The 25,953-nt window shown below is 44.2% G+C and overlaps 1 protein-coding gene across 2 annotated transcripts in view; it reads right to left on the bottom strand.

Moving 5' to 3' along the window:
• LOC142582345 (uncharacterized) overlaps window positions 1–25,953 on the bottom strand; it is a 238,370-nt gene that overhangs the window by 5,991 nt on the left and 206,426 nt on the right. The window contains exons 2-7 of one of the 2 annotated variants that reach the window (XM_075691954.1): window positions 11,569–13,739; window positions 10,999–11,066; window positions 8,329–8,486; window positions 5,985–6,115; window positions 2,648–2,857; window positions 151–171 (exon numbers count right to left, since the gene is read on the bottom strand). In XM_075691954.1, the coding sequence (XP_075548069.1) occupies window positions 163–171; window positions 2,648–2,857; window positions 5,985–6,115; window positions 8,329–8,486; window positions 10,999–11,066; window positions 11,569–13,739 (2,747 nt within the window). In that variant the 3' untranslated portion in view covers window positions 151–162. The remainder of the gene's footprint in view (window positions 1–150; window positions 172–2,647; window positions 2,858–5,984; window positions 6,116–8,328; window positions 8,487–10,998; window positions 11,067–11,568; window positions 13,740–25,953) is intronic. The other variant, XM_075691953.1, reaches the window with a different exon arrangement.

The following is a 25,953-nucleotide window of genomic DNA, read 5'->3' as shown; positions in this document are numbered from 1 at the left end:
AATTATTGTTACATTCTCTGAAATCGTAGGATAATTACTGCACAGAACGTTTCTCGTAACCAAAAATGGCTTTTCTTTTACATATATTCACGTAAGCCTTTTACTGCAAAAATATTTGTAAGACAAAAAGATCATGAAAAGAAATTTTACCTCAATATCCTCCTACCATGACTGCATGAAAAGTAAGGACCACAAAAATAATAATGAACATCAACAGTGCACATTCAATATTCCAGGTAAGACGCAAACACGTCTACACTTGTGTAATGACTATACTGCACATATGTCATGGCAATAAAAATCTCAAATCTACAAGGTGGTTTCAGAACCAGTCACCTCGCGACTGAACGTTCCTTTGTTCGTGTGGTAACTTTGCGCTCGGGTGTTCCTATTGGTTAACAGAACATCGGATGCCGGGCGCACCCAGCGCAAAAGTGGGACGAACGCAGCACGAGGAATAAATAACGCATGTGCTCTCCTATTGCAACTAAGCTTACTTCACCGCTGTTGTTCGTGTGCACACAAGTGTGGGCACATGCGCCAAAGGAAACAAGAAAGCCAGGAAAAAATGCACACACGGGACACTAAGATAACTACTGATTCATTATAACCCTTCAAAGAAGTTAACTAATTTAACATATTAATAGAGAGGACACTAGTACGAAGAGAATCTTCCTTTTCATTTTCGATATTAAATGCTTCAAATACATAAGTTGCGACATTACGTGTACTTTTTCCCAAAATTGCGATAATGTGAATCTAGGTCAACCACTAACAACTATGGTAGTGCAATAGAAATGTGCGCACAATTAACTTTAAGGGCCCAATGTCAAACGCAGAAAACATAAAGATGATCTCTGCATTGTAGTGTAGAACTAATACAGTAAAAAGATAATGTAGAACAAAACATAAAGAGTGCAGAAAGTAAATAGGGCTCTAGATCAACCTTCTCGGCGAGATGCAATCTTGTTTTCGGCGACAATGTCTGCGCAAGTTGTGGCGTGAAATCCGGAAATGTGCACTTAATTTGTGCATTGCCTGCCTATTATGCGGAAGCTTAAAACACGAGGAAGAGTTCACAGCGAAATACAGACTTGAAGTTATTAACAGTTGGCAAATGAACAGTTAACAGTTGACACTTGGCAAATGAACATTAATTTCAATAAAACCGTTCTGATGTCTTTCTGCAACAAATATTCCCCCTCCCTTTTCAGTTACTCGTCCAATGGCCGTACAGTAGATAAGGTTTCTGAGTATAAGTATCTTGGTGTCATTTTTACGCATAACATGTCATGGTCCGAACATATTGACTACATATGCAGTAAAGCACTAAAAAATTAGGTTATTTGAGGCGAACACTAACCCGATCTCCTAAAGACACAAAGTTACTAATGTATAAATCTCTAACCGCCCTGTTCTTGATTATGCATCTGTAGTTTGGAGCCCGCATAAGCAGTTAGAGATTAATAAACTAGAGGCTATACAGAAAAAAGCTGTGCGATTTATATGTCATCGTTACGATCGAGACTTTTCGCCCTCTTCAACACTTTCTTCCTTGAACCTAAACACGCTCTGTTCTTGTCGCCGTGTCGAATCATTAAAATTCTTGCATTGCACTGTGAATTGTTTAGTTAGGCTCTCAAATGATAATTACATTAACTTCGCGCCGGGATCATCAACGAGAAGTCATCATGACCTAAACTTAATACCCTACTACGCACGTACTAACATGTTCAAATTCAGCTTTTTTCCCCGCTCAATCGAAGACTGGAATTCATTACCTGGATCCATTCGCTCATGCACATCCCAAATTTTTGCAACCTCCATCCCAGATGCATAATCATGGGTATGGGTATGGGCATAATCAGGCATGGGTATGCCTGGAAGCATTTGTATAACTTCTTGTGTATTCTTTCATCAGTGCTCTTTTGTAAAAGTGTTCACTTGTATTTTTGTGTGTTTTCCTTTCATCTGTGCTCTTTAAAAGTGTGCACCTGTGTTTACCGCTGTATACCCCAATGCATTTTCTGTACATTTCTTAACCCACTCCTGCTATAGCGCAAATTGCGCTGCAGTATGTATAAATAAATAAATAAATAAATAAATAAATAAATAAATAAATAAATAAACAGTGCTGGAACAAAGAATGTTGCTGAATCCAGCGTTTTAACAAGGGGAATGACGAAGACTAGTCCTCTTGTTTAAACGCTGCCTTCCCACAGACATTTCTTGTTCTACCACTGTTAATCGCTACATGCGGAAGAATGCAGACAAATTCATCTACTCCTGCAGTGACTTCGTACACCGAGGAGTCGCGCTAATACCTGCGTTGGATATACGCTACGGACCACACTTCGATATTTCAGCCGTGCTTTGTCGCTAGCGCAGCACTGCCCCTGCGTACCATCAGACAAAATAATTTTTATTTTTCCTGAAGTACACCGGCATCAACCCGATACTGAGATATGCTGTGAAAGAGTACGCTTGCTCACATCGTGCATGTGCAGTGTGCATTTGCGACATCGCTTTCAGCTCAAATTTCATTCTTGGTTAGCTGCCCAGCAAACATCTCCCATTTATATTAGTATCCCTTCCTTGGTGAGTTTGAAAGCGTATGGGGGCTGCCCAGAGCCCATTCACCGGTTACCTTGTACCGGTCGTCGTACTGGAACGGATCGTGAGAAGGTGGGGGCGAGTGCAGGTCCTCGGTGTCATACACGCTGTCGGCGGCGAAATTCTCGTACGACGCGGCCAGCTTGCTCTCCCACTCCTTGCTAGGAGATGACGTCACGTTCTCCAGGTCATCGTCTTGCAGCCGACTGTTGTACTTGCGCCGTTCAGCCGTGCGACCGTATATCTGCAGGCGCAAACGGAAGTGTAAGTGCGCCGACTAGTTATTTATTATGGCTTATGATTTATGTCTTATAATGTCTAATTATGATTTATGTCTACTGTCGCTTAATCAACACACTTCTGGAGACATCCAGTGTGTAATAAGATTAAATACAATCACAAATATGTAATAATATGCGGATCACTAAAAGGTAAAATGAAAAATTGCGGTAGTGGAAGCCATGTACATTTCGCGTAAAGTATTTGTTGTTTTTGTTATTTTTCATTTTTCACTAGTTCATCAGCATTTCCCGTACAGTAATTTTCATCACTCATAGCGCCTTATCTCCTAGCGTAGCCCAGTTTACATATGTAAATAAAATCTAGTCGCAGGAAGCACAAGCTTCATACCTTTCCACCGGATCCCACTCCTAAATAATCTTGTAAATACGTTGTCGTTTATATTCGCTGTGTCGGTTTGAAAAAGTGGTGGTAGCTTGTTTGTAAAATATGTGCAGCCGTTCTCAACCTGCAGAGCAAGCTTAGCGGAATACGCTTTGTCGGGTGGAAGAAGTCTTTCTCCGGAGAATGTGAACTGCGGTGGCTCTTACACCTTCCGTCACTAGGCCTCTGGTCCAATATCTGAATGCCCAGTGAACTGCGCAAAGTGTTCTGTTCCGGCTTCTGCAGCCAGTGGACATTTATCACCTGTTGTGAAACGAAGGCTACCGGAGAAAGGTTAATAATAGCTCCCAAGCTAAATACGGACCAGATGGACAGTTATAGGCATCGACTCATGAGCTATAACTTTGCGGAGGCACTACTGCAATTTCGGCATGAGGAATAGCACACAATTTCTCCACCCTTTTATTTAAGTGAACATTTATTCCGCAGGGCAAGCGTCATTAAAAAAATCAATAAATAAATCGTAACGAAGGAACGCCTGTCTCGCATGTGGACGGACCCAGGTTAGTTTACTGGTCGGTGCAAGATTTTCTTTTTCAGCGTACGACTGGTGTCGTGTACGTATCAAGTTCACACATTCTGAAAGATTCGTAGCTCGCATGCTCAGAAACCAGCCGTAAAATATGGCAGCCAGAAGGCCCATCAAAGTAGTGGGGTTTCGATTTATATGTATGAGCCAATGTCGACTAAGGCTTTTTCAGAAGGCGCCAAAGGCTTGTTTCTTTTTTTCATTAAATGATGAGATTCTGGGAATATAGGCTACCGATGACACGGCTATACCAATAATCAAAATTAAGCTCTGGTCAGTAAGAAAAGATATGCATATGCAAAGCGAAACAGTACCACGACACGCCGTATAACGAAGCTAATAATTCAGAAACATTTCTGTAAGAGACATAGATTGAAAAGAAGGCAACCAGACAATCAAGTTACTCAGAACGTTGCCCGGAAACGGGTGCTGAAGATTTCCGCAAGACCTCCCTTCTTATAAGTGGAGAACAAGGGCAAGATAAGTGACAAGCTGCGCTGTTGAATGAAGCTGGATATCCCCAGCGAAAATTCGGACGAAACTTCTTGCGAAACCTACAAATCGTTAGCTTCTATAATCTTTTCTGTGATTAGGATCCTCCGCAGGTACAGGCGTCAAATACAAAAATAGTCACGACGGAATAATTACAGTGGAAAATTTAGGAAAGCGAGTACTCGCATTCTTACGGAGAGACATAGGTCTCACAAAAATAAAAACACGAAGGTTGACCCTCGTGATATGAATCTTACTTTTTTTTTGCGGGACCGTGATATCACATCACTCTGAGGAAATTTTGATAATTGCACAAGTCCACTAATATTTATCTGTGTTCCGCCTATTTGGTGAATGCAAAACAGGTTCTCTGTGGCCGAAATGCTAAACTTGAACTGTGCCCACATGTTCTGCGTCAAACTACAGCAGTCACTGCAACTCAGACCTGCGGTCGGTCTGCACCAACGCAGGGCGTCTCTTCTGTGTCGGTTGTGGCTTGGAGTTGCCTTCACGAATGCCTACTCAGCACTAATTGGAATGGCTGATAGTCCTGCATGTGACGTTTGCGGACGCGAGTAGAACATTGACCACTTATTGTGCCATTGTTCTCAATTTCAAGCACAAAGACAATGTTTGTCCAACGCATTGAGGAAATTAGATGATCGTCCTCTGAGTGAACAAACAGTACTATAGAGCACCGTCCCCACCGATCATCGTCTCAGAAGGCAGTGAAGGCACTTTTGTGCTTTCTCAGAACCTCTGGTTTGTGCGAGCGGCTTTAACTCAAGCACTGCCCATACACGTCTCTACACCTTGTATTTCCTTTCTCTCTCTGCCCCTTCTCCCTTGCCCAGGCGTAGGCTAGCCAACCAGACTCTTGACTGGTTAACATCCCTGCCCTTCGTATATACCCCTCTCTCTCTCTCTCTCTACAGCAATAACACCTACCAGATGCCATATTTGAGAATGAACGCATCGTTTTTTTAGACATATATAGTTATAGCTAATCCAGACCCGCCGTGGTTGCTCAGTGGCTATGGTGTTGGGCTGCTGAGCACGAGGTCGTGGGATCGAATCCCGGCCACGGCGGCCGCATTTCGATGGAGGCGAAATGCGAAAACACCCGTGTACTTAGATTTAGGTGCACGTTAAAGAACCCCAGGTGGTCAACATTTCCGGAGTCCTCCACTACGGCGTGCCTCATAATCAGAAAGTGGTTTTGGCACGTAAAACCCCAAATATTATTATAGCTAATCCAGGGTTGCGCATCAGAAAGTCAAATTCCCTCAACGTGTGACTTATCTTTCATTTTAGAAGCCAATCATACAGCTCAGGACGGCAGGAGGCAGCAACGCCTTTGCAGGAAGACAGGATCGTTACCCTCGACACTACCGATGCAAGAGCTTTTGCACTCACTGTTCTGTCTTCAAGTACGCAGTAGCCTACTAACCAGAACACATGTTTATTGCCAGTTGCAATACAACGGAAAAGAAACACAAGGCACTTACGTAGCCGTCTTATATAGCTATACAGAGTTACTAATCAGTGACATCACAGACACACACACAGGCACGTACGTTCTATCTCAGATACAACAATTCAAGACTTCAGTGACGTCAGAGTGCCACTACACGTTCTATTTAAGGGTTGATGACACAACACTCACCGTGACAGCTCCGAAGAGAACGATGAAGATTAGTGACGCTGTGGCGATGACAATGACAGCGATGGCCCACTGCGGTACCGGTGGCTCGGCAGAGGACGAGGCCAGTGGCTTCGGCCGTACCACGCCGACCACTGAGATACACAAAAATGGCCTTAGCAATCAATACTAATATTGGTTTTTTACGTATTTTGGCATTCAAAGCAACACCTTGGCTATTAGAAGTGATTAGGGCGGGGCGTTGGATGATAAAGTGCGACCGTATGTGGTTCATCAACACGCATGCACACAATGCTCAATACATTAGTGTTTGTGCCTTTCACCCATATTGCAATGAGGCCATTTTAGCTGGAAATTCCGTCGTAACAAATATCACCAACGTGAAGACAGTGAAAGAGAAAGCGGCTACGTGCCTGTACTCATTGCAGATGGAATTATAAATTCCTACTACAGCCGCACAACGATGTTGTGAATGCAACTAAATGGACATAATAAAATTGGCTAGGAAAATGTGCTCCCTGCGCTCACGAAAGCATTGCCACTCATCCGCAATGCGAACGTGTTTCTGTCCATCTGTCGTTGGCGTTCGTTCCTAAAGACTGTATTTTCGAAGCAATGTACGACACGCCCCATCGTGCTGCTAATGGTGTCGCTCAAGAGATCCTGTATAGTTCTTGTGGTGCAGGTCCTCCAGTGAAATCAAATTAATTGAATTATTCATTGATTGATCTGGTTTATTGTACTAAGTAACACGTGAACTATTAGAGACGCCGTGGAGAGGGGCCCGCGATAAATTTTGGCTACCTGGAGTACTCGGACACGCGCTCAAAAGTACGTGAACGTCTTTGAATTCCGGAATGACATATGAAGACTGACGCCGGGTGTTTGTCGAAGCCAAATTTGGCGTCCAACACTGGAACTTTTGTGTACAAGCGGGCTTCGAATCCGGAACGGCTAAAGGTGGGAAGTATTAATATAGTCCATTATTCGATTCCCTTCAACGTGTACCAAGTAGCCCAGGTTAACGCACTCCCACAAGTTCACTAATGATGAATCATTTGAAAGCAAAAAACGAAAGTGTGGCATGTAAAACTTCCCTATAAGCCGCGACAGCCACTCTTGCAGTGAAATTATATCACTTGAAATTTTCGCTAATGTACTTTTGCCGTGCAGGAGTAACGCCAATCCCGGAGTGGCGTTTCTCGTGTGGCCCTCACCAATGAACCGATCTTTCCTTTTTGCGCCATGCTTCTGTATGTCACGCGACAGAGAAACTCTGCAAACGCCGCTGCCAATAGCCGAAAATGAACATTATCTTTCTTCTCTGTTCCACTGCTAGCATTGTCGCTGGGGTGATGCGCAGCAAGTCTCATATTCACATCCGTGAAGTTCATGGATTGTCTCCTATATCTGCAAGTGCATGGCAGTTCTGCTTTCCCGTTTCCCACACTCCCGTCATTCCGATGCTACACTGCGCGCGTTGATGCTAACTTCGAAACTTGGCACAAGAAAAAGTGGTAGAGCTTGCTATCCTATAGAACGTCACTCATCCGTCCTAGCGAACGGTACTTGGTGCTAAAGCCCCGATGGAATATACTAATGGTGTAACTCCCCTCCGCTGAATGGAGGAAGCACTGAGTATAGACCAAGGCTATTCACCCCAACATCATTTACTTAGCAATGGTACACTATTCGCGTAATTGTAATGAAGCGAGGGGCTTTCCTCCTAAAGAACTTTGCTCTACAGTTCGTTAGGTGACTCCTGAATGCGCAAGCTCCTGTCTTACAACACTTTTGTGACACCATTTCTTCAAGTATAACGCAAGTTTACGTAAATATATAGAATCAAAACTAGACAATATCAATAGATTAGTTAACAGCTTACATAGATGAAATTGCTAAGTACGTGATTTTTACTCGACTCCTATCTTAAGATTACAATACTGAGTGTAACAAAACTTATTCATACCCCTCAGACGCTCCAACAAACGCAGTTTACAAAACTGCGATATGAGTTGTGTTTTTATATAGAAATACCTAACCCTGACCATTACATTTGTAAAGATTCTTTCACGATTGCCAAATTTTTACATAAGCACGTTGGAGTATAAATCAATATCAGTTTCGAGCAGTCTCCTATAGCAGATAGCTTTTGTAGGCAACAAGTTTCATTCAAACTGGTTCTGCCGCCAATGTAGTGACAACATTATCGTACTGCACGTTTTTATGAGACTAGCAAGGGACCAGAGCTGAAGCTTCGTTTATCCCGTTCATAAATTTGCACCTACTACCATCAAGTTCCTTGAGTGACATTCTTCCTGTCGTTTTTCCTAAAAGAAGAACGCACCTTCAAACTGCGTATAGGTCGGATCCAGGAAGAACTCCTCTCCTAGAGACCCGTTCGTGCCAAGCTGAGAATTGAATGCCGAAGCAAGTTCAACAGGGTCCACGGGTCCGCCTCGCTGATAGAACAGGACGAAGTAGTCCACGATGACACTGCCCGGACTGCAATCGAAAATAAGCACATTGCACCAAATTAACAAAGCTCACACATTAGCGCTTTGTTCTTCGGTTAAGTGTTGTAACTTCAAAGGAAAAACAAACATAAAAATACCTGAAACAGGCTTGAAACTGGAATACTCAGTCATATGAAATTTAGAACACCAATCAAACAATTTTGTATCAAATCTGACAAATCAATTTTATAAACAAAGCTAGTATTCGATTTTCCGCAATATATTCAGTCATGGCCGCATGGGCATAACTGAATAGTTTAGATAACCAGCTGGCCATTATGGTTACAGAGTGGGTGCCAAGGGAAAGGAAGCACAGTCAAGGGCAGTAGAAAACTAGGTAGGGCCATGAAATTATAGGAAATGCGCGGGCGCTAATTGGAATCGGTTGGCACAGGACAAATGTAAGTGGAGAGCGCAGGGAAAGGCCTTGGTCCTGCAGTGGCCACAAAAGATTATTATTATTATTATTATTATTATTATTATTATTATTATTATTATTATTATTATTATTATTATTATTATTATTATTATTATTATTATGTGGCGGCGGAGGTGGTGGTGGTGGTTTCCTGCGATTTTTAGTGCCTGGCGACCAAGAAAAAGGCCCATGGGTATAATAAACATGTCGCTTCAATAATCCGCTGACAGCGAACCAGGACCTGTCGCAATATTTTCGCTTCTCGTTACGGCTGTTCAGCCGAACTGACTTCCAATTTGCCATAGCATGCATTGAAGCAAATATAATTTCTGTAAAAAATTTTCTCTCCTTTGTTACTTATTTTATTTCTTCGGTATTTCTAAATCAAGAAAGATATCTGAGCCCAGGTATTTCTCGTGCATTTGTATTTGGCTTGATTAAAAATATCCTGGTTGGAACTAAATTAGTAATCACAGATGTAAAACCAAATTAATCACATGGCATACACAATCCATGATTTATGCGGTTAGAATAATGCAATAAAAAAAAGCTCACATCTTCTAAAAAAAAGAGGCAGTAGAGTAAAAGACCAGCAATAGAAACGAATAATGAGAGGAATAAAGACTCTAGCAAAATGAATGGTACAACAGGAAGAAGAAAAAAAGGCCATCGCTAATAGAGACCGCCTAATAACACTCCACATAATTGAAAAAGACAGCTATCGAAAGGCCAATGATTGCCTAAAATAAAAGTATATTCTTCTCTCGGGCTGAGAAAATTGTGCTGGTGTAATACGCGTGCCTAGGAGAAAACCGAAATAGAAGGAGCGAGCTTTTCAGACGGAGATGTGCGTGGTATCGAAGAGACAGCCTTACATGTATGAAGTACGAATCTGAAAACGAATGAAATCATTGGGAACAAGATAATGCGGAAACAGATAAAACTGAATTTCGTGTGTGCCACAGGCCGACTGGATGAAACAAACATAGATTCAGAGCTAAAAATTCATCGAACTTCAGGGAAAGGGAAAAGCACCTGCGTTTTCAGAAAACGAAGAGAGTGAGATAACGCCGGAAGGGAGGGAGGTTAACTAAGGTGGCACCCGGTTCGCTATTCCATATGGAGGGAAGACATAAGGCGAGAGAAAGATAAGAAAGAATAAGGAGAGAAGAAGCAGTCATGATCGACATGATGGAATGTAGAGCACAAATGAGGAAAAAAGAAGGGTGAAGTCAGTCTCGTCAGTGTGCCCACGCGCTCTGATGAGTCAAGAGACAAATTAAACGCCTCCGGGGTTAGATAAGAAACTATAGGGCGGCGAAAACCTCGGTTTTCTTGCGACATCCTTACGGACGCCCATTCATACCACGCATCAAACCATCGTGACTTCCGATGCCTCTCTCGCGTCGAGCACCGAGTTTGCCAACGTTAGGTCGTAATTTCTCGCGCCTCGCCAAGCGCTGTGCGCGCATTCGCCTGTTTCGTTCCCGCCGACGCAAGTCTGGATCTGTCTATTTCTCGTTAGGCTTTCATGAGTCGTCACTCGAGGAGGACCCGCAGACGGGCGGTAAGAAAGCAAACGGACTTTCTGAAATGAATTGTGCATTAGGACAGCGACACTGGTGACATTTCCTAGCGACTGTAGTTCACTGCGCACGCAGTGTGCATGGTAATGGATGGCCATGCCTCTACGGGTACAACACTCAAGGAAGAATCACTTGAAACTGACGTGATTACTTAAAAAAAAGAACCGGGACAGAGGGAGGGTCTTCGCGCCAGAGGATACTAGTAAACCAAAGTGTAGGCTACATCCCTGATTTCATGCACAGAAATTCGAAGAACTGCAGAACTCACTCGTTTAATTGAAGTAGGTTTAACTCGTATTAGCTTAAAGAAAAAGCACAGCTGATTAATTCAAAGTGCTGGCAAGCAGAAAGAGACCGCCCAAAGAAGAGATTTAGTTGGCAAGTATGATCCTTATGTGTACAGGAAAACACGCAGCTGAGATTGCTTGCGGTAAAGGAAAATCATGTTTTTCCTGTAATACATAAAGGTAGGCACAAAGCTTATTTCTATTTCTCACCTGAATCCATCGATATCTACTCGGTAAAGGTACCTTCCTTCAGAAGTCCGGCGGAAGATTGAAGCGAGCTGTCGAGAGAAAGAGAACACATAGAGCTGAAGTGAATGGTGTTGACTCTTTGTCATAAAATTGTGTGCGTATGTGTGTGAAGGGGGGAAGGATGGAAACTTCAAATCTAAACATTCTAAACAATCTAAACAGTGTAAACTGTTTGTGTGTTCCCAAGTGATCAGTTTATTTATCTACTAACTGAACGTACCAAAGCAAGACAGCGGCTGTCACAGGTGTCTTAACGGTTTCTTCCGAATAAATTTTCAGTACACCTAGTCTTTTAACACGCAACGTATGCTTTGTATACGAGTTCTATTCCCTCCGTCCACATATCTGTCTGATTAGTGTGCGACTGCCATCGATGCTACAAATACATGCCTTTCAACGCATCCTCTTCATAACCCACGGAGGGACAAACTGGCATCACAAAGTTAAGCTTGTCAAGTGCTTGCGAAAGAAAACTTCTATAAAAACATATATCTCGGCGGGAAAATGCAAATACTAAAAGCAAATACTGACCATTCGCCGCATAGTGTAGGCCAAGTAGCGGAACTCGTGCGTGTTATGATCACCGAGCAGCGGCGACCAGTCCCAGCCCTCGACGATCTTCGCAATGCCAGCCACGCGTATGACGGGCGCCTCGACTTCGTTGGGCGCTGGCGTTGGATCCGTGAGATTGAAGAAAGTCGTACGCCATGTCGGCTCCGGAGGACGCGATGGACGCCGGGTGATGTGTAGAAGGCGAGTGTAGGCGTCCAGGTCGAAGCTTGTCTCGTTTCCCAGCGTCGGCTTCGGCCCGATGGGGAAGCCCTTACGCGTCGGCTTGCCGGTGGTGATTCGAATACGGGGTCCCCGGTTGGGACGCGGTGTTGTCGCCTTTGTGTGTGGCCGTGTGCGCGCGCGGTCGAAGATCTTGGTCAGCGGTCGGATCGTGGCCTTGGTTCCAAGCGTCGTGCGCCGCGTGCTACCGATGTTGCCGAATGGAGCACGAGTGCCGCTGCGACCCAAGTGAGGCTTGTGTGTTGCAGAGCCTGGCGCACCGGGAGTGGTCTTGCGCGTCGGTAAGTGAAGACCAGCCCTACCAGGGTGATGGTTTTTGGCGGCGACAACGCTAGGCGTGGTCACCGATGGTGCGGCCGTGGTCCTTCTCGTCGGAGGACTGTACTTACGGTGCTGAGTAGAGCTTGGGCGAAAAACTGAAATATGACCGGATCCGTTGGAGCTCTTCGCAGAAGTGAAATTTTCGCCAATTTTCGGGGAGCTAATATTGTAATTCGAAACCAGGTTCTGCAAGTCTAATGACTGAGATGGCTCTGGTATGATACTCGGCAACGACACATTGTCTTTGGTGGCCACAAAGGCTTCGTTGCCATCGCCGGCGAAAGAGACACTTACTACGACCGAAGTAGAGCTGTTCAGGCCAGATAAGTTCACAGGAAATTCAGGGATAGAGTGGAGTGTGCTGTTCTCCCGCTCACCTAATGTGGACGGAACTTCTGGCTGGAGCGTTTGAGATGCCGCCGGGAGTGGAGAGAGAAGCGATTGGTGAGTTTCTCGTGTTGAGTATTCGTGAAAATCTATGGTCTTTAGATTGGTTGCCTTTTCCGTTTCATTAGACTTCTCAGTAGAGGACTTCTCGTCCGCTATTTCAGCGGCATCATCCTCATCCGTGTAGTTCACGTATGAAAAAATTTGGCTTCGCAATGTCGTAGTTGTGCTCGCTGACGCTAACCTCTCCACGTTCTCAGTTCTTATTGTGGTTTCCTTGAACCGCTCTGTCGCGGCTTTCCCATGTCCTGAAGACGTGGACTCGTTTTTAGATACTTGCTCCTCTTGTTCTGGTATCACGGTAATACTTACTTCTTCTCCTTCTGATATGTTTGTCATCGCAGCGACTGCAGCGGCTGCGCCGCTAGGAGGGGATGACGAAGTGTTTTTGGCTACTTCTCGAGACGGTGATGGTGTTACCTGCTTTGATGCGGCTGTTTGGTGAGGAGTTACCGAAGACGAAGTCGTTTTAGTCTTCTCGGGCGGTTTCTTTAGTTTGGGAGGCGCCGTCACGGTTGAATTTGGTCCGTACCTCGTAGGCGATGCTCCTAGCGACGATGCGACTTCGTCTACCCTGACCAGCACTGTTGCCGTCTCTGGTCGAACTGAAGACGGCGCCGCCGTGGAATTCGTAGACTGAGTGGTAGGGGTAACCGTTTTCTGTGTTGTTGATGAATTGCTGCGTCCGGTCACTACAGCGTCGTCGGTGTCTTGACTAGGACCGTCTTCCTGCACATGTGCCAGGACACCAATGTCATGTTGAGTGGTGGCAGTAGCGGTATTAGACGAAGAACTCTGGACGGTCGGTTGCGGCGTTGGGTAATCGCGACTCTTATACGTGGCCGTAGCCAGCTTGTGGTCAGCGTTTTGAGCCGTGGAATCAGCGGTGAACGCCTGTTGAGGCAACGCCGTCGAGGTGCCGACAGTGGCCCCATTGCTCGTACTGTTGTTGTTGTTCGTAGAGTTCAGAGCGGTTCGTTCGCTGGCAGCTACGGTGGGAGCATTATTCGGCGATGTCGCAGGAGTGTTTCCTGCCTCTTCGTTCGAAACGTCGTTCCTGCTAGAGTGTTCTGCAGAAATGGTCTGCCCAGCCCGTACCACGTCCTTCCGAGAAGTAGCGGTCGGCTCAGCCTCAGCTGTTCCTAGAAGAAGCAAAAAGAAATGTGACATGAACAGCGGTCGTTTTTCACTTGTTTTAGCGAGTGACGAAGTATGGCAAGTAAACAGATTCTCGAATAATATTATTATGCGATAGTTCCTGCTCAAGATTTTAACAAGATGAGGCTGTTTAATGCAACAAAGTTTATTCGTGAAAATAGGTATCAGCGCGCTCAACATTGTGCTGTTGCGGTAAGTTTACGACAGCGACAGTTATCAGGGCCCGTATTCTAAAACAGCAATTACGCTAGAATTGTTAGTAAGGAAAAGTTTCGGTCAGTGCTGATGAAGTACACACCATTAGCGAAGGCGGCCGGCCAATGAGAAAGACCACTTACGCACTAACTGCTCTGTGCATTCAGCATCATGTTTGTTTGTAATCACATGTTCTATATCAATATACAAATTTTGCCTAAACGTTGTATTGTGTGTGAACAGGGCTCCGCACTCAGTATGAACTGTGAACATAGGCATATTAAAGTGGAATAGCTATTGGACATCTTTTAAAGAAACTGCGCGTTGAGGACATGTAAATTTTATTAACATATTGTTTCTCATTTCAAAAGCTAACAGCGTTCACCGCCATAAATTATCATGAAGACAAGGAAATAATCACGCACAAACGAATACAGTTAAAGCGGGAGAGAGGCAGCGTGTTTGCTGAGAAAACCTTGATAGAGCAATCAAAAATCATTCTCCTGTGCAACCTGCACGTATACAAGTGCTTTATTCAACTCAAAATGTCCGCAAACCAAATTTTAGAACGTCGCGGTATTTTGATGTCTTGATATTGTAAAAGTTACATCGGTTCTTAATGCAGCACAAGGAGGATCGAGATGAGATTGCTCGGACACTCTACTCACTTAATGAAAGTACTCGCGGCAGTGTTTTTGGAGGTTTAGTGCAGGTAAATGTGTAAAGAAAGAATAATTACATGAATTCCAAGAAACTTGGAATTGACGGTCTCAGAAGTCCGGTCACAGTTGTCCAAGACCACTGTCTGCAGCTCACTCGTTTTATTGGACTATATAAAACCTAATACGAGCCACGTCTGGTAAAGTTATCACTTGTCAATATAGTTAAGCGGATAAAAAGCTGAGACAATTGACCTGTTAACGCCTGTCTTTTATATTATTTTGTATGGTTCGCCACACGAAATAATAAAGAAAGGAAATTAAACGAAAGAGTGTACAAGTGCACTTCGCGCTATCAGCACGAAATGAACCTCGACCCACCTCTTCATTCCATGATTGTAGCACTTCTCTAGGCGGGGCATTTATTTGGAGCTACACTAAACAAAATGCCGCAGGGTGAAAGTAAGTACTAACTGTTATACGGGCCTTGTCACCAACAGCCACATGGACGACATCGAGTAGTCCATACTTGTTCTCCCTGGTGACATGCCCACACGTGAAAAGCACCACTAAACGCTGTAAAGTCTCAAATAATGGCACTGCGGTTGTTTTTTCCCAGCTGACATTTCTAGCGCCAAAACGGTGACATGAAACACCAGAGACATACAATAAAAGATATAGCCCACGAATTTTTGAGCGCCTCCATTTGCAAGTAGTAGGGAGATATTAAATTCAATTTAAATATGGCAGAGCGGTTTGCCTCAGGTTAACTTCCTTAGCTTGCTACTCTGCATCGAAGTAAAGGGAAGGCGAGAAATAGAAAGCTATAAAAAATGACGACGAGGACGAAGCGTCTTAATAAAATGTCTCTTGTCCTATCTAACCTTCACACCCACCCCTCAAACCCCATGCTTCGCAAGAATGCAAGTAATGGCCGCACTTCAACTGGATTTACAGTCTAGTCAAGGTCCAAGGAGAAAGTCTCCGTTTAGCGGCCGATTTCCGATTTTGGGCGGCGAATCATCCAACGCCTTCCATTCGCACACGTGATGTGCGCGAACACAAAGAACGCGGTGCACAGCTCGTGGTATGTCATAACCATCAGCCTTTGCGGTGCGGACACATGGAAGTAGATATACACATAATTTCCCAAAGACCACATCTAATCGTAGTCTGGGAACAATGCCGGCATGAGTTCATCATGCGGTATTTGAAAAGGCACTGTAGAATATTGTGGAGAGGTCTAATTCTGAATAGATCCCATGATAAGCTGGACGCAAAGATACTAGATCAATACACTTTTCTTTTCCTTTCCTTTCTTGTTTTCTTTATTGCATTATGTAGAGACCAAAATGGCAAGTGATGATAATAAATTACAATGTGCACATGAACAAAGTCGTAGTTCCGCTCAGGTAAAATCGCAGTTAAAAGCATTACGCCCTACCGTATGTCCTCGTTTTTTTATTTTGTGAGCATCTCTCTACGTCACGAAGCTTTAGTGCCAACAGTTTCAGTTACTGTAAGCCCCGCCCACTGGATAAAACTAATTCTGTTTTTCTTCCCACAAACCCATGCTTATACACGGTCTAAGAAATGCTAATTTTTCCTATGAATGTAAATATTGAAAGGATGGCGCAGTGTTATTGCATATCTTGCGCGAGCAAACAGATAAAAAAGCAGAGCGGTCAGAAGAAGAACGCAAACTGGACAATTCACTCGCAAGCTGCAATATATGCGGGCCTTAAAAAGCATCAAGCCATCGAGACGAGAAGAGAGGAGCGAAGAAAACTGCGGCTGCTTGGCGGCGTGAACTATATATATGGACAATCAATAGCTCTGACCCCTGATGCTTGGTTCCCATAGAGACGGCAGGCGAGCATTTTCAAAACATTCCCTCTCGGGACATTTTGTCGAACACAGCTTTCTTGTTTTCTTCGCCTGGTTCGATGCCAAGAAAACGAGCACGCTCACAGTACAATGGCAAGAAGAAGTGCGCCAGAAACGGATAACCAGGCTCGCGTCTTTCGATGCGGTACTAAAAATCGTTTCTTTAGGGAGAATGAGTTGCTTCAAAAGCTGAACGCTGCGGAAGAAAAATACAGCATTTTTCTGGATGCCTGCAGAAACAAACATCAATTGAATACATGTCGGTCTTCCCATAATCTCTTTCTGTTCACAGCCTGTAGTGAAGCTTAAATCTTCTTACGCTGTATCAAATTGCTATGCCTTTCGTTGATATCTTCAATACGCGTGATTTCGCGCTTTCTTTTCACATTCGTATTTGTAGATTCCAACCATAATATATACTACAACACGACGATCAGTATACGGTTGTCTTTTGCAAAAGTAGAGTGCTCTATTTCATGGATGTTATTTTTTGGGTAAAGAAGACTGACTTTGCCGCACTTATCCCCCCCCCCCAAAAAAAAAAGAAATATGTAAACGTGACTTGTGTTCCGCTTAAAGATCTTGTCTCTACGGCACTCCTTCTGCGCTGAGACTCATTCACCTAAGAAACATCCACGGTGCTTGCACTGGGCACGATCAATTTGCACTGGGCACCGATATCTGCAATGACGCGAGTAACGGTCATTGCAGTTTTCGACTTTAAGTGCATCTTCGAGTTTTAAGTGCATGAACTAGAATAAAAAAATAACCTCTGTTACCCAGCACAGCAGCTGTATGCTTTAACCAAACTGGTATACGAACGGCTGGAGGTTCTCAGTAGTGGCTATTTTAAGCCCTATATTTTTTGTTTAGCAGCCGCTATCTTATTCATGTTACTAATTTCTTTTACCAATAAAAAGGCTAAAAAAGAAGGCACAGCTTAAGCCCAGGATTCTCTTTGAATCGTGTATATCTGATAACGAGGGTGCCCTGCAGCAAAGGTTCAACGTTTTAGGCGAGCATGAAAGTGTGGCCGTGCACAACATTCTCAGGACGCTGAAATTCTTGTCCATGTAACGAAGCCTCTGAAGGTAAGTTGTCGCAAATGGCATAGGAATGAAATAGCAGGCGTAACGGCGGATAGGCTGGCAAAATAATTTCATGTACACAACCGGTGAGCAGCGATACACAGTCGTAACGGGCGCAATTAACGCACACGCACGTCAAACCGCTACCATACAGTGCGCGAACACAAATGCCGCTGAAATCGACGTCTCGACAGGAGGACTTGTCTTCGTCAGCCAAATCGCTTGATTTACTAATGTTGATCACCTCCAACCTCCATCTTCGTGCGAACCTCTGTCCCCATTTCCTTTAAAAACAATTGCGGCCGAAGCCATCTCCCAACGACTGTCGACGGAAATGTCTTAGAATTGAATCAATATATCGACGCAACGTATTCCCACCATCGAAACGAGTCATGCACGAGACGTGTACTGTAGCGGGACTCCTTTATCGCGATTCCCCAAGAACCCTCGGCGCCATCTAGCACCGCCGCCACCGTGAAGCCTGCACATGGCCTCCGGAACACATGGCGCGCGCCGGTGCGTGCAAGTGCTGCGAAACACATCACACGGCAACCGGGCTCCTCTCGAGCTTCGATGAATGGATGGATGTTATGAGCGTCCCCTTTGGAACGGGGCGGTGGGTTGCGCCACCAAGCTCTTGCTATTTATTATATTGCCTAATGTCCTACCTAAGTTAAACAATAAAACAAGAAAAAAAAAGTAATAAGCACTATGAGCTCCCACACCTAAGTTTTCTGATCCCCTATTGCTAACTGTGCTTTTTATCATCTCCGTTTTTTGTCGTTTCCCTACTTTTCGTCCACCAATCCTCGAATCACCTCTTACTAATGCCTATTGCGGACATGTTTACTTTTCCACTGCTCCCGCTGAAACCAAGGGCTTCGAGGAGGCCAGTGTGCCTAAATCGACCGCTGGGTAGACGTCTTCACATTCTAATAAAACATGCTCCATAGTTTTCCTACCTTTACCGCAGCAAGCTTCTTTCTGAACACGCTGCGCCATCTAGTGGCACTTCTGAGAAGCGCGCGCGTGGCCTCCGAGACAAGAAGACAGACAGACAAAGAACTTTATTAATGGTCCTGAGGAACCGGCGTTAGGGTACCTCCCTTATCAGGGAGAGCCTGGCGCACCGGTGTCCGCTCCCTCGTTTGCCGAACGCTCAAGTGGCTCATACTCAGTGACTGAAGTTGGCGAGGCGTTCATTAAAAACCGGCAAATACCCAGTGCCTTTATGGCGGAACCTGCTAAAGCGTCGGGTTACTGTCCTTGGGGGAACTATGGTGACGTGGGTTCGATTCAGCTAAGAATCAGAGAAATTTAAGGCACATTCTCAGTGACACATACCTAGTTACAAAGCCTACATCAAAGAGGTTCATTCAAGACCAGCATGTCGGCGTGAAAGAAGTTTGTTGAAGAGCAGCACGTATGTACACATTGCCACTTACCCAGTGGCCAAAGGTGGTCAGATCGTTAAATGTGAACTCTGTTACCTCATCACAGCAGCCCGATTCGCAACCAATTCGACCACGAACTACCCAGTGACCGAGGTTGCGAGAAAGCGGTTAAATACGGCCAAACGTGCAAACATTGATACACAGCCCCCGGAAAGCGCGTGAAGTACCCTTAGAATGCTAACGCATGAAAATCACACATCTAAGTAGAGGTTAAAACATGTGAAAAAAATCTTCAACCGCTAACCCGCTCTTCATTATCATCAGTATCATTATCATCAGTCTATTGTAATGTCCACTGCAGGACGATGGCCTCTCCCAGAAATCTCCAATCAACCCTACCTTGTGCAAGCTGATTCAAAGCTGTGCCTGCAAATTTTCTAGTTGAGCAGCTCTGACTGACATTATAAGCCGTGGAAAATATTTAATCAAACAAATTTGTCTTCTCTTATTCTTGTATTACGCAACATTTAATAACTTTTCTATAGTGTTAAGATGTATTATATTTATTATTATTGCCCAACTCTGCGGATGACCAAATCCGTCATTGTTCTAGCTCCTGCTGCGTAGTGTCAAATCTTTTGCAAGCGGAATGAAAGAAAGAAAAGAAGAAAAAAAAAGAAAGGCACCCAGACACCTCAGGCGTATAGAAGAGCTGACAGGCCTTCCTTCCGCGATGAAATGCCAACAAAAATTTCAATTTCAGAACATTTTGAGGACTTTTAGCACTCCGCTAGGCTGTTTGTATTGTGTTTCCTCGTGTACCCATTAAAGATGAAACAGTAAGCAAAGGCGTGATAGAAAATTGACGCCGTTCATATAAAGCTGAAGCTTTAAAGCCGATCAGCATGAAATAGCTGTGGTACAACAGAGGAAAGTAAGAAAGTGTTATTTTATAGGGTGACGCTATCTGTATTATTTTGCAACTGCGCATCCACTAAGGTGGTTCGGTGGGCCTGATGGAAGCGGAAAGGCCTTCGCCTTTGACAAATCGTATCGCGAGAGACATTCACAAAGTGTTGCAATCTCGGCATGTAGAATTGAGACGCACGACCATACTTGCTGGCGCTGGAGATCTGAGGGCTCGCCCAGCCCTACCTCTCTTTATTGTGTGCCCAAGTCTGACGCTGAGGGTACGCCACCAGACGACTACATACACGTAACACAAAGTCGTCATGTTTTACTACTAACAATCTAAATAAATATGTCTAATAATCACAAATCTATTGCTGGAGGAGGTGACGGCGGCCAATGAGCCGTCCCGTCGTGCCTACACTTGATTCAGGAGAAGAGCGAAGGCGGCGAGCGGAGCGGTGGCTGCGGCGACCAGCGTGGCCGCCTTCGAGGAGGACACTGCGCGTGCCGACTCTCGCGCCTCGAGAACGCGCCGCCCAACTTTGTTTTCCTCCGAGCGCCGACCACGTTGCCCCCACGTCGGTCGGCGCTATATGTTATTATTAACTTAAACTAATGTGGTCTACGCAGACACTATGATGGCTTTTGGAATCTAATTACGACACTTTATTTCACATGCTCAATCATTGGGATCTCCAAAACTTGGTTAGGTAAACACGACCAGAAGCTGTTTTGCTTTGCTAACTATGAAGCAGAATACTCAGATCGTCAGTACATCTGTCACGGCGGTGCCGCAATCTATATTTCAAGTGCTTTCACGAAAAGAAGAAAGCATCACCTTCTGAACGTAGGTAACTGTGAAGCGGTAAGGGTTGAACTTAAAATGACCTTCTTAATCTAAACAAGAAATATCTCATAATTGGTTGTGTATGTCTCGACTACGTCGTCAGTGACCGATTTCTACGTCTTGTTTTGTGACGTATTGAGTAGCCCCCAAGCGAAAATAAAAACGCAATGATCATAGACGATATTAACATTACCCTTGCAAACAGCTCGTCTACTTGCGCCTTACAATCTTCAAGTTTCTTCAATAACTTCGCTTACGAATGCTTGGTCCAAGTGCCTACACGGTGCACTAACTATGAGGATGGTACATTAATCGAACACGCGCTTTCAAATTTGTTGTCTCTACCAAACGCATGTGTCCAATTACAAAATCTCTCAGATCACTATCCAATATTCTTACGCTTTCAGAGTACTGAAGCTTAAGTCAAAGCCACTTATACCAGCACTTGACAAAGAAGCTTTCATTGATTCACTGAGCCATGCTGATTGGTATACTATAGCAGATATATAAGATCAACAAACGGCCATCTCGTTTTTTTTTATCTGCACTAAAATCACCACCCCCGCGAAGTTATACGCAAGAAAGAGAAAACAAAAATTTGCATCGGCGCAGAATCCTTGGCTGTCAGATAAGCTTCTAGCCTTGACGCACGCGAAAGATAATCTATATTAAAAAACTAAACTATGGTAGTTTACCGGCAATTTGGCTAGCCGGTATAAAAGATTTTCCACTTTCTAACAAACTGAAGAGAGCTAAATACTGTATTATGAAAAAGATTACTAGAGTGCGGAAATGACATAAGTAAGAAATGGAAGATAGTAGTTTCTTTTTTGAAGTAGGGGAAATAATAGCGGTATATTAACTGAAGTCATTCGTAACGGCAGAAAGTGCACCTAACAAGAAATTCCTGATGATTTTGCAAAGGAAATAATCAAATGACCCATTAAGCGATAGAGTCGGCGTCTGTAGCAGCGAAACAGCACCTTAATTTCCATTGGCTGGAAGGCTACGTCACGTGGGCGCCTCGACGGAGCATAGCGGCCGAATAGGGTCACCTGCTGGCGCTCCACTTGTTGCATGAGGAGAGAGGGTATCGCCACGATGCCACATCACCCTCGCTCTCGGCAGCCTATGTTATGCGCGCATCCTTGTCCACGCAAGCTATCGCCTGCGTTCCAACTTCGTCTCTGTAAACGCTATAAAGAAATTAATGTATAAAAGAACAGAATAAACAAGAAGGGAAAGAGAGAAGCGGAACACCGGCATGTGGCTACGTTGACGGGGATTTGCACGCAAAGCAGGAAGCATAACGTATCACGAAACTCGGCGATGACGAGGAACAGCGCGCGGCCCGGCTAAAGCTATTGAAAGTGAGCATAGCAGTTCAAGTTGATCACCGAAAAAATTAACTAGTTGTACATGTAAGCAATACAAATGTGGCATCGCATACCAATGTATATACAAGGTATCGGCCCACTGCCAAAGAGGCGGCAAAGTTCGGCAGAGACACTTAAGACTGCTTACGTGCGGGAAAGCGAAAACATTCAATTTCCTTTGGTGAAAAGTTTCCGATTGATCTTTTCGACATGTATTAAAGTTCTTTCTACTGATTCGGTGCTTGTGTTTGCGTAATTATTGGTCAGAGACCGGCTCACTTTATACACTCATAACGTGGCCTCGAGAGTCCATTGCAGTGCCCAGCACCGATTAAATGCGAAGAACACGTGACGCGTGCGAGGCGTGGCGCCACTTCCTCCCCATTGGCTGCTGCATCACGTGCCCAGTGATGCGTGCACTAAGCAACATCTTCCGTGAGCCGGAACTGTGGAGTCACCGTGGCGGCGGGGAAGCGTGCTCGTCTCGCACACCGGAGGCCCGGGCTCGATTTCCACACAGGCTGAAATATACTAAATCTTCTTTTCAGAATCATTAATTTACTTTGTCTACAGGAACCTCCCTGAGCAATTTGGCATCAACGCGAGCATTTTTAACGTGTCTTACTCTCTGCGCCGTCGGCCATTTTTGGTACCATCAATCAGTCATGCCGCTAATTTTCGCATCATGGGGCATATAATGCTTTCGCATTAAAAATCTAGCGCTAGTTGAGGGTGTGTTCCAATTCTGGCCAGCATCAGAGACAGTCCACGTAGATATCTAAGGAGACAGCTTCGGAGTCAAGTAATGGAACGCGTTTCCGGTCGTCTGGAAGACGCATGGAGGAAGGAAAGAGATAAGAGGAACCGTATCACAACACGATTGAAGCCAAACCTGGTAGCCCAACACGTGATCACATGTAAAGTGTGCGGTTGGTTTTAGTGTTCCCGTTCTACAGGCAGAGCCACGGCAGGGCAGCTGAACAGGCGCGCACCAAATAAATACTACTGGCATGGCTACTCGAAACCAAACGCCTCAGCAAATCTCGATTCTTGCTCCGCGATGTCGAATAAAGCGGTCGCGTATTGGGCCACCACTGTGGCTTAGTGGAGCGTTCCCTTGCCAAGGCTGCCTGCGTGACGTAATGCTTCCTCCTATTTTTTTTTACTTCCGCTGTGGGAAGACGCTTCTGCGCGACGTGACGCAACCACGTGGCGACAAAGAAAAAGTTAAGAAAAGCACAGATTATTTCTGTATTTTCAATCGTTGCGCCAGCAAACCTATGAGAAAAACAAAGCGACTTAGATTCAGGGCATAGGAAAGCGTGTCTATGTTTTCTTGAAGGCAGACGACCTTCCCGTAGAGTTTCCAAGCGCCCTGCTCAGCAGCCATATTGTTTGGTCAGGAAAGTAGCCTGCATCGTTTTTTTACTCCAATGCTGTCTTCGCAAAACTGTCTGCTCTGACGTGACGAGAATTAGAACGGGACTTAAGATGACCGCTGTCTACTTACCCGTTTACTGTGCCTTCTGCGGCAAGTATTGGAACACAGCCCGACTTTGGAACCTGCAACCCCACGCTCAGGACCCGAGCGTCTTACCCACAGGGCTAAACCAGCACCTTCTGGATAGCACGTCTGTGTATTCTGCTTTATGACCTCATGCTAATTGGACTGAAATTTCCATTGCCAAGTCCGGCGTGACAAAAGTGGTCACGTCAAAATCACCACGCCTATACGTATGCTACCCACTTGAACATTAAAGTCTTCCAAAACCAGACTGTTAGGATAACAAGTTTTAGTTCGAACCAGTTCAATGCCAATCAGTTACTACGAAACTATGGCATTCTTACTGTAGACCAACTTATTAACTTTTATCTTGGTACGTTCCTATACCGAAAACTTGATAACTCTAACCGCAACAGTCCTATACCTCGAGCTTGTCTAAGAAATACTAATCTTACCATATTTGCATTCAACAATAACTTCACTTTTTTCTAAGGTACGAACTAAGTATGGTAAGCACAGTGCCCATTGTTCGTCCTCTTTCTTCTGAAGCACACTACGTCGTAATATTATGCCGTGTAAATCATTTGAATTTGAACGAAAACTGAAAGACCATACGTGTATGTTATCATTTGCAACCACTTAGTTATGTCTCTTTCACCTTTCTTCCCTCCAAATGTACACTTCGATAACACTTACGGTACAAGAACAAGGGTTCGGTTGGTTACGCGCCATTATCCCTTTACTTTTATACTGACATTATAGTTGCTTCTATAGAGCTCTGTTGCTATAATTTGTTGTAGCTAGTCCAATGTAATAATAATTATTTTTTCTAGTATAGTACGTATTTTTATCTGCTGTACACATTTAGAGATGTTCCACGTATTTGCATATTTGCAGCTGATATTATTTCTATTAGTACGGTCGTAAACCAATTCTATGTTTGCTATTTTAAATATTTTACATTAATGGTTACGACTGTTGTTTATGTTTTTACTTATACGCTGTAGAGGAGGTCCCATTACAGTCCTTGACCTCGGGAGCTCCTTCTGTACAATATTTCTTTGAACGGCTTTTTGTCTAATTATGAAATATCATTCATTCATTCTTTAAAATGTCCAGGGCATACATTCACAAAAACATTCTTACGCTAAAACTGTACGAAAAAGAAATATGCCAGTCAATTGTGATATTGTGAAAAAAAAATTTAAGAATGAATAGCTCTGTGAATTCGGTCCAAGATCTATCGGCCTAAGATCTAGAAATAACGCCCAAGAAATTATTACTTCTTGCACAGAAGAGAAACGCCAGGAGAAATGTGAGGCGTGTGAGAGAATATTCACTGCGCCAGTTGCGTCACGTAAGAGCAATCTCCGTCGTAACAAACTGCGCCAAATTGCACCTATAGGTCCACGTGGCGATAACTTTCAGGACTGCAGTTTTAAACTATTACCTGGAATAGGCTCGGAGAATGACTGTGAAAGACACTGTAAAGAAGAGCCATTTCAAAATGCGAGTCAATTAGTGAGCGAGTTCTACTTTATCGGTCCTTTCAGACTGCCAACCTGCGTTTTTCTTTCTTTCTTTTTTACCATTGGAGTTTCAATTACAATATGACTATTCGCGTCTGTCGCTGATCCCCCTTGAGATAAGTAGGAACATCAAAGTGTAACTACGCGCTCAAATGACGGTTAGCCGCTTGATTTCGGAATTATAATTGGACAACTTCAAAGTGCAGTCGGCGCTCTAAGCGGTTTCGCAAACCCAGTTTGGAAACTCATTGGACATTTGTTGCCAATTTGGTCACTTTATCCTTGCTGTCTGTTAGATTCTGTTAGATTCTGTTAGAAACTGGCAAAAAGTTTTTTTTTCAATCGTGTATAATAAGCCAGTTAGGATTTCTTCCTTTTTTTTTTTGTCAAGTGAACATGCTTGTCAAATGAACATTTTTTATTGTTGTTTAGGATATCCAATCTGGATTTCTTGCTTTGTTTTTTGTCAAGTGAACATGTCTGTGGTTATTCCAAATTTTTAATTAGATTGATTTGAATGTACGGTGTACTTTTCATATTTATATTGCTGTACGTGAATTGTTGTAGTCTTCCTGTAAGAAATTGTTTGTACTTCGTTATTCATTATGTCTAAACTGTGCCTGCATGAATGCAGGGTGTCTAAGGTCTAGTAAGGTGACCCCGTGTGGCGCCTTTAGCCCTCTTCACATGTTGTCTAAATTTTAATAAAGTCAAGCCAAGGTCAAAGTCTGCTTCATTCAAGCACCATGTGAAGTGGCCGTCTGGGCGGGATTCGAGCCCATGACTTTGAATTCAGCGGCGCAACGT

Source organism: Dermacentor variabilis, chromosome 5, assembly GCF_050947875.1.
Source record: "Dermacentor variabilis isolate Ectoservices chromosome 5, ASM5094787v1, whole genome shotgun sequence".
Taxonomy (NCBI): domain Eukaryota; kingdom Metazoa; phylum Arthropoda; class Arachnida; order Ixodida; family Ixodidae; genus Dermacentor; species Dermacentor variabilis.
The sequence above is the reverse complement of the archived record's forward strand: the minus strand, read 5'-3'. Positions and strand labels throughout refer to the sequence as shown.